The 13,133-nt window shown below is 39.1% G+C and overlaps 1 protein-coding gene across 1 annotated transcript in view; it reads right to left on the bottom strand.

Annotated features, from left to right (window-relative positions):
- The window catches only part of LOC124716820, a 157,108-nt gene that overhangs the window by 18,434 nt on the left and 125,541 nt on the right, over positions 1-13,133 (bottom strand). The window contains exon 18 of the mRNA XM_047243371.1: positions 9,613-9,799. Coding sequence (XP_047099327.1) covers positions 9,643-9,799 — 157 coding nt within the window. The 3' untranslated portion in view covers positions 9,613-9,642. The remainder of the gene's footprint in view (positions 1-9,612; positions 9,800-13,133) is intronic.

Below are 13,133 nucleotides of genomic sequence, written 5' to 3'. Positions count from 1 at the left end.
GCGTGGCTCGTGTTCATGTCATCTCTTATTAACATCCTGTTTTTGTTGTACTGCCACTATGTTATGTTAGTTTCAGTTACTTCTGTCACTGAGTTGCTGCCTTGCCTGTAAATGAGCGGCAGCAGTAGCGCTTATTCATATAAGCCCTGCCGTATTATCTTTGCTGGACTGCTATTACTTCCCGACCGTCGTGTGTCAACGAGTAGGTTGGAACGTGCCAGCAGTTAGTTTGGGCGTGGCAGCAGTGAGGTCCGGACTGCACTGACTCGCCCGACAGTTGCCGACACACATCATTTGAGTGGGACGATTTTGGTTGGTCGTCAGTTGGTCATCTTGTAGGACGATGTGTCTTTGGCCGGCGATCGCTTATGGTTTTGCTGTGTGTGCCGACTTGTGATTCGTCGCTGTTATTGTACTGTCTCGTCTAGGAGTACAATGTTATCAGCAAATTGAAAGTGGCTCAACTATCTGTTATTAATCTGTACTAGATCTTAGTTTTTACAGATCAATGTTTTGAAACATTTCTCTTGATCTGCAGGGGGTAATTTTTGTGATTTGGAATCTTTTGTGATTTGGAATCTCCCTGTCCAGCTCCTTTTTCAATTTTGAATTTCTCACTATCCCAAAGAAGTCTTATGAAACCTGTAGCCTCGGTGTTAGCACAGTCGACAAAAAAATTAGTCCTCTACAGGAGATATTGTGCTAATACTGTGTATAATAGCATTTAGCTTCAAGAATGGCCGTAAGTTTCTTCGGTCTACCATAATCAGCTAATGATTTCACTCTGTAGAGCTACAGTCTGTAAACCGACGAGTGAGCAACACTTGGTGGGGGACGTAGCCTTTCCCAGAAGAATGCTTTACCCGACATACAGGATGGCTAACAATCAGTTTCCAGCTAGCAGTACAGTGCAACAGTGGTGATTTACACAGATACTGATGATGAGTGTTTCTTGCTTTAGTTGTATCAGTTGCTAATTTCGGTATCCCAAATATACTGTTAGCACATTTAGTGGAAAATAAACATTCCTATGTATGCATAAGGATTTCGTTGTCATTCACTTCCACACTGTGGAAAGTCCAGTGTAACATTAGAAATCAGCCTGTAGTTTTTTTTTTCATTATTTTTGTGACTTAGCTGGGTACAGAGAGTGGGGACTGACTCGCTCCCATGTCAGTTTACCGAAGAACTGTACCAAACTGTGGGGATGTTGACTGCTACGTTTCACCTGCTGCTCATTCAGTTACAGACATTTTTTTATGGGGTTTAAGATAGGATGATTTAGCAGGCCAGTCAATGTGTGACAGGATGCACTGGTGTGGCCCTACGATCACAGCTGCTGTCGTCTTTGAAGACAGCAGTGTGCACAGCACTTCTCATGAGGGTGTGGAAGAAATGGCAATACTTGGTCAGTGGGAATGGTGAAACAAGCATCCTGGCTCATGCTCCACAGAAATATCAGTGATTGGGCCTAAGCTGCAGTAAGAAAAATATCGGCACAACTTCAAAGAAAAGCCCGTGATGATACACCAACAAACTGAAGAACTTCATTCACAATTTTGTCATGTGTTCCACCACAGAGCCCACTCTGACACCACCCTCTTCATCTTTGTGTACCCACAAACTAACTACAGCTGGGCCTCTCTCATTCTGGGGTCCGAGTGACTTGCCTTCCTTTTTAATCCTTCCCAACTTTTATCTGTCTCCTTCCTGAGGAAGGAAATATTAGTTTCAAAAACTAGGATGAGATGTAACTTTCATTTTCGTGTGTGCCTACTGGCAGTACTACACATTTCGCCTACTTAAGATAGGTAGTGAACAGTAATTCTGTCTCAAAAATAATTAGTATTCTCAACTGAACTTTCCTCTAATACAATCAAAGCCTATATTGTGCACCATAAACTCTCACATGGGGGGAGTAGAGTGGGAGGGGGAACATTCCCAGAGTTTCACGCTAAACAATTACTTGAATCGGTGTAGCTCATAGAATTTGTAGCCAAGGAACAAACACTTGAATAAAGTGTTACACTCTCTTCAGTTAAAACTTCCGGGCTGAGAGGCCATGGTTGATGTACAAAACTGCTTCCTGACTTGCCTCCAATTTTATGAGCCATCTTCTAAGGTAAAAAGGCTACTCCCACTAGGGTTTGAGGGCTCTTGCATTTATAGAGCACACAGAGAGCTCTGCCATATGTCACGTGATGCCAATTGTGCGACTGTCTCTGCATGGCATCATCATTCTCTATTAAAAATAATCGAGTGTCATTCTATTGGCGCAAAGTTTATGTCCATATTTTATCTAATTTAAAACCACCTCCTTTTATATTAAAATTATTAACAGTCATTTTTTGTTATGTCCCTAATGACAGTTCCTTTTGTATTTGGCTACAAAGGTGCTTTTCGTGGTTCCAATGTACATTTGTTCACAACTGCACAGAATTTTATATATCCAGATGTTGCTGGGGGTGCTGTGCACCTTTTGCCATTCTTAAATGTTCACTAATCTTCCTGGTGGGTCTACAGATCATTTCAGTCCCATGCTTGGCCAAAACTTTCATGATGTGATCCATAATTCTATTAATGGACAGGAGAAAAACTTTTCCAGATGATTGCCACTGTTGCCCGGTACTGCCGGCTTCTTCTCTTCTTAGATGGAGTGCTCAATCAATCTCCTTGCTAGCATATCCATTTTTATTGAAGACCAACTGTAAATGATTTAATTTATCCTGCACAGATGCACACAAAAGGATCTGTTGTTTGGGACATAACATAAATTGGTTGTAGCAGAACATGTTATGGAGATGGGAACCACAAAATAAAATTCAGTGAGATGAGTGTTTTGGTAAGGACACTGCATTATCATGTATGCTTGTATAGAGAAGCAATAGTAATTCATAAACACCAAAATACTTTTAACAGAAAAGAAGAATGTTTGAAGTTAGATAAAATATTGATGTTGAGTTTGTGCCAACAGAATGACAGTCAATCACTTTCAACTGAGGATCATGATGTGATGCAGAGATAGTCATACAGTCAGCACCACATGATATATGATGGAGCCCTCCATATGCTCTCTAAATGTGAGCGCTAGCGCTACAAGTAGCCAAATGATGAAACGTGTGAAATGTGAATTGACAAAGGTGTGAAGAAGATCACAACAATCATGAAATTATGCACGTGCAGTATGGTGTTTGGAATGGTTGTGATTGGTCATGATATTCCCATCAGCCACCACACCAAGTGGAGCTTGGCAGTGGTGGGAAGTACAACACGAGTTGCTCCAACTTTTACACGTTTACTGGTTGAACTCCGGCACCTTGGTGCCACGAAACTTAACCACATACCATATGTAAACACTGCTTGATGTCCAACATCATACCAGTGTCACTTTATGTCACTTTTTTCTTCACAAACATCTTTTTATAAAGCATAAATTGCGGGAAAATTATATAAATATGCTGACGCAAAATTGGGTGTGAATTAAGATTGTGGACGTAGGAAAGTTGATGGGAGTGATAAAAAATGTTGTAAATGGCGGGAAAACTTTAATTCCAGGAACATAAAAGTGGGGTTATACTGTACTCAGTTGCTGACTTTCTAATTGTAATCTGCGCATTTGCTGGCCGAACATTCATTTAAACCACTCATGCAAATGGTTCTAGGTTATTGCATGTGTGTGGGTCCCCTACCAAATAGGACTAACAGGGTATATTGAATCTTCTGCCAGAAGAAGGAGCCAATGGATCCAAATGCTTGCATACATAATACCTTTTATAAGTGTGTCTCCTACCATTGCTTGATGAGCAGATTGTTTTACCTGTCCAATTACATTGGGTTTCCAAAATCTCAAATTAATGTTATTAATTCAAAGTGTCTAATAATTAAACAGTACATTCTATCTTGGTACAGTCTCACTATGTCCCAGAAAGAATGAAAAATAAAATTAAGAGTACATAATCTAGAACTCATTAGTAAAAAATGCCGCTGTAAGCCATTTAGAGAAGCAAGATGTGAATTTGTATTCAAATTATCAGGGTAAAAAATCACAAAAAGTGTAAAACAATGGTTTCATTCAGAACACATGTAAAACATTTTTAGATGTGACAAAATTAAAGCTACAAATGACATAATATTCTGTAACATTGACAAAATCTTCTCGAGTGATCACCCAAATTATGGTGTCATCTTGTCACAATGTTTCAACGACTTTTGTACCAATCATCTGTGCGTGAAGTGTTGGACTATGCAATGCCAAGAGGCTCAAGAGGTGATACAAACATGGCGGCACAATGGCAGTGGCATCTGCAGATAGACTGGAGAAACACCAGGACGTGATGCCCGCACCAGGACCGTGTCCCCTGACCACCAGTGTGTCACCCTCTTCTTTTGGTGCACGAATGGCATGCCCACTGAAGAGGTCAGCAGTCCACCGGCTATACAGATATGCTGTACACAGCATCCTGATACTTCACCTGACAATGATGGGTATGAAACTCATCGAAACATTGCGATAAGACGACGACAGCACTAGGCTGATCACGTGATAAGATTTTGGAATATGCTCAGAAGGCCTGAAATCACATACTATTCAACATTCTTAATACACTTGATGCTTAAAAATATTTATGGATAAAAGTAGAATGAACATGAAGAAGCACATGCAAACTGAAGTTATAAAATTATGCAACTGAAAATGAATATTGTTTGTATAGATACCATATTTCAAGATACTAACATACATATTGTTCTTGAGTTTACAGCTGAATAATGTTGCTAAAAGTGCAGCTAGGACTTCTCTGTTACTGTAGATAAAAATGCAGTAGCAGAATTCCATCTATCCACCATGTACAAATTTATGTTAATTCCTTGTATGTCAGAACATTACTGTCTCTTTGCCATAAATGCAAGACTGCTTTATACACTCTTAAGATCTTTCATTCTTTGACATTATAGATGAAACTAGTAAAATGCTATCATCTGAGAAACACTTAGCCCAAATTAATAATGAAACAATAAATCTTTTTTAAACTGTGACTGCTTATAGTACTTTTTCTGTGTGTTACATCTCAAGGGCTTCATTTTCTTTTTGCAGTGTCTGACTACTGAATTGATTTTTTGATGAAATATTGCACACTTTTACCATTATTATTTGACTGAAAACCCGAAAAAAAATGTAATAAATTACTGAATTAAGGAAGTCTTAAGCCTACAAGAGAGGTTATGACTTACAAGGGAAGTCTATGACAAAAATTGGTGTTTCAAAGTGTGTGGAAAAAAGGGCATTTCTCGCCAGGTGTTTATTAAACTATTAAGTGGTCATTTAGGTGAACAAGAAAGTGTAAAAACATTTTTTCCATAGGATCTGTAGTTTATTTAACAAACTGCGTGTTTTGCAACTGCTGTGTCACCGGTGTTAACTTATTGATAAGATATGTGAGTCACACAGGGAGTGACTGCTCCCCCCCCCCCCCCCCCTTCCTAGTGGAAGGTAGCACGACGACTAAAACAAGCTAATACGATGCACCAGTCAGAGTATTTTATTATAAAATAAGGAAAACATATAATACATATGGATGACATTACTATTATTATTATTGCTGCAGCTCTCCACACTGGTCTCTCCTGTGTAAGCCTCTCCACCCACTTCAACACGCTTGCAAAATTTGAATCTGTCTCCCTGTATAATTTTATCCCCCCACCCTCACCCCAAAGAAAAATACACTTCCTTCCATAATAAAACTCATGATCCTTTTTTTCTGAGGATGGGACCTATCAGTCAATTCCTTCTTTTAGTCAGGATGTGCCATAAATTTCCTTTTTTCCCAAACTCAATTCAGCACTTGCTCATTAGTTATTGAGTCAGTCTACCTAATTACAATGTCACCACCAACCCTACAATGATTTATTTTTGTTTCACAAACTTTAATTCTCTTTCTAAATTTCTCCTTTGTTTCCTTCAAAGCTTGTGCAATGTTCAGTTTGAATAACATCAGGGAGAGCTACAACCCTGTCTCACTTCCTTCTCAACTACTGACTCTTTCTCATGTGCTTTGACTTTTACAATTGCAGTCTGATTTCTGTACAAGTTAATACTTCCTTGCAGATTAAAGCTGTGTGCTGGACCAGGACTCTAACTCGAGACAGCAGCCTTTCCCTGGCAACTGGTCCACCGACTGAGCTACCCAAGCAAGGCTCATGACCTGTCCTCACACCTTTACTTCTGCCAGTACCTCATCTCCTAATCTCTAAAGAAGTTTTAGAGCAGCACACATACTCCAGGCAAAGTGAAAATCTCATTTTCTGTACAAGTTGTACATAAACTTCAGATATCTGTATTTTACCCTTTGTACCTTCAGAATTCCAAAGACTGAATGCTAGTCAGCAATGTCAAAAGCTTTCCGTAACTCTCCAAATGTTATACACACAGGTCCTATGGTCAGTATTGCCTCATGTGTTCCTACATTTCTCTAGACCCCAAATTGATCTCCCTCAATATCAACTTCTACTAGTTTTTCCTTTCTTCTGTACATAATTTGAGTCAGTGTCTTGCAAAAATGACTTATTAAACCAATAGTTTGGTAGTGCTCTCACCTGTCAGCACCTGCCATTGCTGGAATTACAATTATGTTGTTTTGTGTCTCTCAAACACACCAGATGGAGTAGTTTTGTCATGACTGGCTCTGCCAAGAATCTCAATAATTCAGAGGGAATGCCATTTAATCCAAGTGTTTTGATCCAGTTTTGGTTTCTCAATGCTCTGCCAAATTCTTCTGGCAGTACTGTCCTCATCTTCACCTACTTGCTCTTTTTTTCTACAATTGTGTCCTCAAGCTCGTTTCCATTTTACAGCACTTCAATAGGTACTTTCTATCTATCAGCTTTCTCCTTTTGTTTACACATTTTCACTGCTATATGGCTCTGAGCACTATGGGACTTAACATCTATTGTCATCAGTCCCCTAGAACTTAGAACTACTTAAACCTAACCAACCTAAGGACATCACACAACACCCAGTCATCACGAGGCAGAGAAAATCCCTGACCCCGCTGGGAATCGAACCCGGGAACCCGAGCGTGGGAAGCGAGAATGCTACCGTACGACCACGAGCTGCGGACGTTCACTGCTATAGACATGCTCCCTCCATTCTGCACTGAGGGAGGTTTTGTTACGGGCCGTATTGCTCATCAAATACTGGTTACTGAGCAGAGAGAGAGCGTTCTGGCCAATATGAAATATTTATTAACTGATTTTCGAAAACTATTAAGTGAAAAAACTTTATTTTTGCACATCTTACAGTCTGATATTGTCACTTGATGTAGGACTGGATTTCTTTTTGTTACATGGGACAGTTACTGTGCTGCATCATGGTAAGTAAAACAAAGCGTGAAAATTTGAAGGTTTTGTAGAGGTAAAAACACATTGCATAAACTCTACATATAGTTGATTTTAGATCATACATTGCAGTAAATGAAATGTAGGTAATATGTCAAATATTATTTAAAATTAAGAGCAGGACGATATCTCATTTCGTTCTCGAGTTATTGGGTTTTGTATACGCCGAAAACCTAAGCGGCGCACATGTACACATCCACAGCAGCTGCGGAATGGCGCAGCAGGATTTGTACACACATCCACAGCAGTGAAAGAATTAACATAGGCTTGGAATATCACCTCTTTTTTCCATCTCTAATTTTGCTGTAAGTGACACCTGTCTTTTCCTTGGTCATGCATTTTTCTACAGCCTTGCATTTGTCCTCTAGCACATTTTGTACAATGTGTAAGTCTCATTTTTTAGTCACCAGTACGCCCTTTTACCTGCTGCAATTCTATATTTTCTCCTCACATCAGTTAAGTTCTATATCCTACATCTTGTCCAAGGATTTCTAATAGGCCTTGTCTGTTTACATACTTGATCCTATATTGCCTTCTCAGTAACATCTCTCACGGCTACAAATTTGTCTTCTGTTGTATTCCTTTCCCCCGTTTCAAACAGTCTTTGCCTAATGCTCCCTGTGTAACTCTCAAAAATGTCTGATTCTTTTAATTTAATCGAGTACTGTGTCCTCAACTCGTTTCAATACGAAGAACCACCAATAAGTTAAAGTCATAGTCCACTTCCGACCCTAGAAATATTTTGCAGTTTTAAAATTTAGTTTTGAAGTCTCTGTCTCACCATAAACTATTTATGTCTCTAGGCCTCTTCCACATGTACACCCTCCTTTAAAATTTAGTTTTGAAATCTCTCTCTCTCAGCATAACAATCTATGGGAAATCACATTGTGTCTCTACATCTCTTCCACATATACAACCCTCTCTCATGACTCTTAAACCAAGAGTTAGTAATACTATTATGATGCAATTGTTTTGTGTAAAAATAATATAACCTTACAGTTTACCCAAATCCTGTGCCTTTAATTTCTTCAGTTTTAATATGCAGTTCATAATCCATAAATTCTCATCTGCCCCAGTAAATGTTTTGCAGTTTAAGATTTGGTTTTAAAATCTCTGTCTTAGCGTTGTATAATCTGTCTGAAACCCTTCTTTTTCTCCAGTTCTCTCTCGTGTTTACAACCTCCTTTCATGATTCTTAAAGCAAATGTTGGCAATATTACCATAACGAAACTGTTCTATGTACAAATAATACAACCAAATAGAGGAGGAGGAGATTAGTGTTTAACGTCCCATCGACAACGAGGTCATTAGAGACGGAGCACAAGCTCGGGTTAGGGAAGGATGGGGAAGGAAATCGGCCGTGCCCTTTCAAAGGAACCATCCCGGCATTTGCCTGAAGTGATATAGGGAAATCACGGAAAACCTAAATCAGGATGGCCAGACGTGGGATTGAACTGTCGTCCTTCCGAATGCAAGTCCAGTGTGCTAACCACTGCGCCACCTCGCTCGGTACCAATTAGAGGCCATTAGGTGTGTCCATTGTTAACACAATGTGGTGACAAATTACACAACTTAATTTGGTAAACTAACTATCAATCCTAGACAAAAACATTATTGCACTTCTTTGTTCCTCTTGATGAACACTGCAAACACAAACATGTGTGTCTATGGCAAATTATAAACGTAAACCATTAAATATGTTTTGTAAACACACCATTATACTCCTGCCAGTTGTAGTCAACTACATGTGGTTTTCTTGCACACTTTGATACATGAGGTCCAATTTACAGACTTGCCTTGTTAGTCTTTCACATATATAAATCACTGAAGAGAGAAGGGAGCACAACTGAGACAGATGTGCTTTTAAGTTTAATTAAGGCATGCGCTAATAAGTTGAGTGAGAAAACAGAAAGTGGAATGTGCTTATAGGCACAGTGTTAATAGAGAAATAGACTGAATAGGAAATATAAGAGAATACACAAGCTATTTTAAATGCACTATCTGTTAAAATTTTGAAGCAGCCAACAGTTATGGTGGGAAAATAGAAAGCCAAATATCAGAAACATCCTGCAGTTAGAATAGAGTTCTGATGAACAAAGACTCTGAGGTACAGATTTTCAGGTTCACCCACAGTCCGCAGCCAGTGTCAGACAAGAAGAGCGACAAGAGAGTTATACACACATGCTGTTACACAATCTCTATTCTATCACTGACAATTACCTGAAAGTATAAACACACTTTTTTTTTTTTTTACTGCGGGGACACAGGTGACATGGTGACATCTAAGTTACGGCTCAGCACGATGCCAGTGGGTGTCACTATGGTGCTTGGTTTTGGACCAGGGACAGAACCTTTTGGCAAAGAGGTGCTTGTTGTACCACTCTTGGGCACAACTGTCACCGATAGCCTGTGGGCAAAGTCACTACAGTACAATCTAATGCTCACATTCTGGAACACTGACAACCACAACCCAAAATTACACAAAATTTTAATCTCCAAGTTCATATTACTATAATAAGTATCTGGCTGAACAACTTTTACACCCTGCACAATTTGTGAAAAAGGGTGCCCCCAATAAGAATGCAAAATTTAATTTTTGAATGAAGCACATTAGCTACTTGGAATGTTTTTATTTTAAGTTCATTAATGTACAAGGCACTTACATGTGGAAAATGACATCACACAAATGTCTGCAGAAACTTTGTTCAAAAATTCTCAAGTATTCTCGTTATCATAAATGTGACACTTCACTTCAGTGATGTAACCGTCCAGTTGGAAATGTACGTAACTGTTCACGCCGACATTCCTCACAAACATGACTTCACATAAAACCACGCAACGTGTTGCAAGCTCTCGGTGGCCAATTTCAGTCTCTGTTGGGTGAGTTAACACAAAAAATTTCTCTTGCAACAACGTGCACAATTCACATGCAGTGTAACAGGTGATGCCATCTTGCTGGAGCCACGAGTTTTTGCGGACTGCCCCGCCCCCCTAAACTGGGGAGGGCCAAGAAACTCATGTTGTGCCAAAATACAGCATCACCTGCAGCATTTCATTTGCTCAAAATCAGCACCAGACAGTGGCTCATTGCAGATGTACCAGTTGTCGAAGTGTTAGTCTAGGATTATTGTCATCTCAAATGTGATATTTATGCCTGTTGGTGAAGCTGTCCAGCTGGGAAAGTGCCATAATGATGACATTCCTTCCCAAATTGTGATCCACATTTTGGTTTTCCAACACCCAATTGGCAAATTCACTCTGATGCAAATGGTCAGCTGGCAGTAGTAAGTGCATCAGCTGATCCTTGTAGCTGTGTAGATGAATATAATTACTTAGAATTAACTGCACAAGTCTCCTTGAAATGTTCAGTTCTTGTGATCAATGGAGAATCGTGGTTCGATCACTGAGTTACACTCTGATTTGCTGAAGTAACATTTTCAGCATATTTGTTAGTTCGTCATTTTTGTAGCTTATCATCAGGAACTAAAGAATTTCTTTAAACTTTTCAATTACTAGTCAACTTGTCAAGAAACTGAAAACGCAATTTGCAGAGTGTCACAGAAGAACTTTCCCCATGTTTATAATACATTTTGACAGTGACCGTGTGTCGTTTGAGAGCAATTAAATTCATTTTCGTCATCTGCAATGTTTCTAGCTGACAAGTGAGCAATATCAAGCATTGCCAATTGATCAGAAAAAAAAAGGTTTGTAATTTAAATTGTGCATTCTTATTGGGCCACATTACCATATTTATTTTTTTGTGGGGTTTCACTGCCTCTTATGACAATCTCATAAGACGTGGTACACTAGTTTAACTGAATACAGATGGATTAAAGGAATATTGCAGTAGGAACTATTCCAGTATCAATCTGAAGGATAACGACCAACATGATGTAAGATGACTACAAATTACTGGACAAAGAGAAAACTGTATACTTTCACTAAGACTGAACATAAATACGTGATCTTACCACCATCTTAAAGACAGAACTTTTAATTTCTCACAGTGACGTGAGCCTTTTGCATAAAATGTCAAGACATTCCAAAGGAAATTCCATTTTCACAGAACCCTATCACATAGGTTTAGTGTCCCTCCCCCCCACAAGTAGCATCAGTTAACCGAAAGTGTTCCAGATGGCAAAATCAAATTTGCATGCGTACCACGTAGAAGTTCTCCTGCTGGCCAGTTCGATGATTTCCCCTGCCCTGCCAACTGTCATTGTTTCTGTTGTATGTTAACCACTGAATCCTTGCTTGTGACATATCATCCTGTTGTCATGCTGTTCACAATGCCAACAAAACATGAATGTGTTATTATTTGAGATTCTGATAAAGCAACAGACCAGTTGAAGAAAGGTGTTTGTGGATGAAGCTCAGCTCGAGAATATGGAGTTGGAAAAGAAGCAACCACATGCCTTACAAAGAGCACTGATAACATTGCAAAATTTGTGATTGTAGTTGACAATAAGATGGAAATTTGCACAGAAAAATAAGAAAATGGCAGGAAATGGGATTTAAGCACTGTATATATCTTCGAATACTTCCTTACTTTAGTTGGGTCTATTTTTGCACCTGAAGAACTATCAATGAATCAATTTTTATTTGAACTGACCAGTATGATTCTAAAATCTTGAGGATTTGAAGACTGTGAATGGGAAAATATTCAAGACTGGGTGGACTGTGGTGATGACAATAACTATCAATAACTGACAAATGATGAAACAGTTGCCATTGTCAATGATGAGCCAGTGAGGAAGCCTTTCACTAACTAGAGATGACAATGAAGTGCTTGCAACAACAAGAAAAATGTGGCATCCAACTGATGCCTTTAAAATGCTTGCAAAATCTAAGTAAAAGAAAAAAAACATATCTCAGCTCTCAATCAAAAAGAAATTTTGGCCTACTTTAATGGCCATTTTGAACTCTTCAAACAAGGATATGTAGTCAGTTTTTTTCTTTATAAGAAATGCGGTACAAAACATGAACCTACAGTTTTTTGTTTAATTTAGTGTTTATTTGTGTCATATTCTATGTACAGTTGAGAGGGAAGACATGCAATCTTGAGGTTTGCTGATGACATAGTTACTCTCTGTGAGACAGCAAAGGATTTGGATTGGTTGGGAGGAGGTGACCAACCAGTGAGGTCATCAGTCCCATCGGATTAGGGAAGAATGAGGAAGGAAGTCTGCCATGCCCTTTCAAAGGAACCATCCTGGCATTTGCCTATAACAGGGCAGCTGGACGTGGGTTTGAACAGTCGTCCTCCCGAATACGAGTCCACTGTGCTAGCCACTGTGCCACCTCGCTCTGTAGTGGATTTGGAAGAACAGTTGAATGAATTGGATAATGTCTTCAAGCTGTTATGAGAGGAACATCAACAAAAGTAAACCAAGGGTAAGGAAATGAAATGGATTAAATTAGGCGATGCAGACAGAATTAGACTAGGGAATAAGACACTTAAGCTAGTAGGTGTATTCTGCCATTTGGGCAGAAGAATAAGTGATGACTGCCTAACTAGATAGAAAATAAAATGCAGGCTGGCAATGCAAGAAAAGCATTTCTGAAAAACATAAATAAAAATTTAAATGTCAGGAAGAATTTTCTGAAGGTATTTCTATGGAGTGAAGTCTTACACACAACTGAAACACCAACAATAAATAACACAGAATGGAAGAATTTTAAATGTGGTGCTCCAGAAGAACAGTGAAAATTGGATGGGTGCAATGAGTAACTAATGATGA

Source organism: Schistocerca piceifrons, chromosome 9, assembly GCF_021461385.2.
Source record: "Schistocerca piceifrons isolate TAMUIC-IGC-003096 chromosome 9, iqSchPice1.1, whole genome shotgun sequence".
Lineage (NCBI taxonomy): Eukaryota > Metazoa > Arthropoda > Insecta > Orthoptera > Acrididae > Schistocerca > Schistocerca piceifrons.
This window is presented reverse-complemented; position numbering and strand designations above follow the sequence as displayed.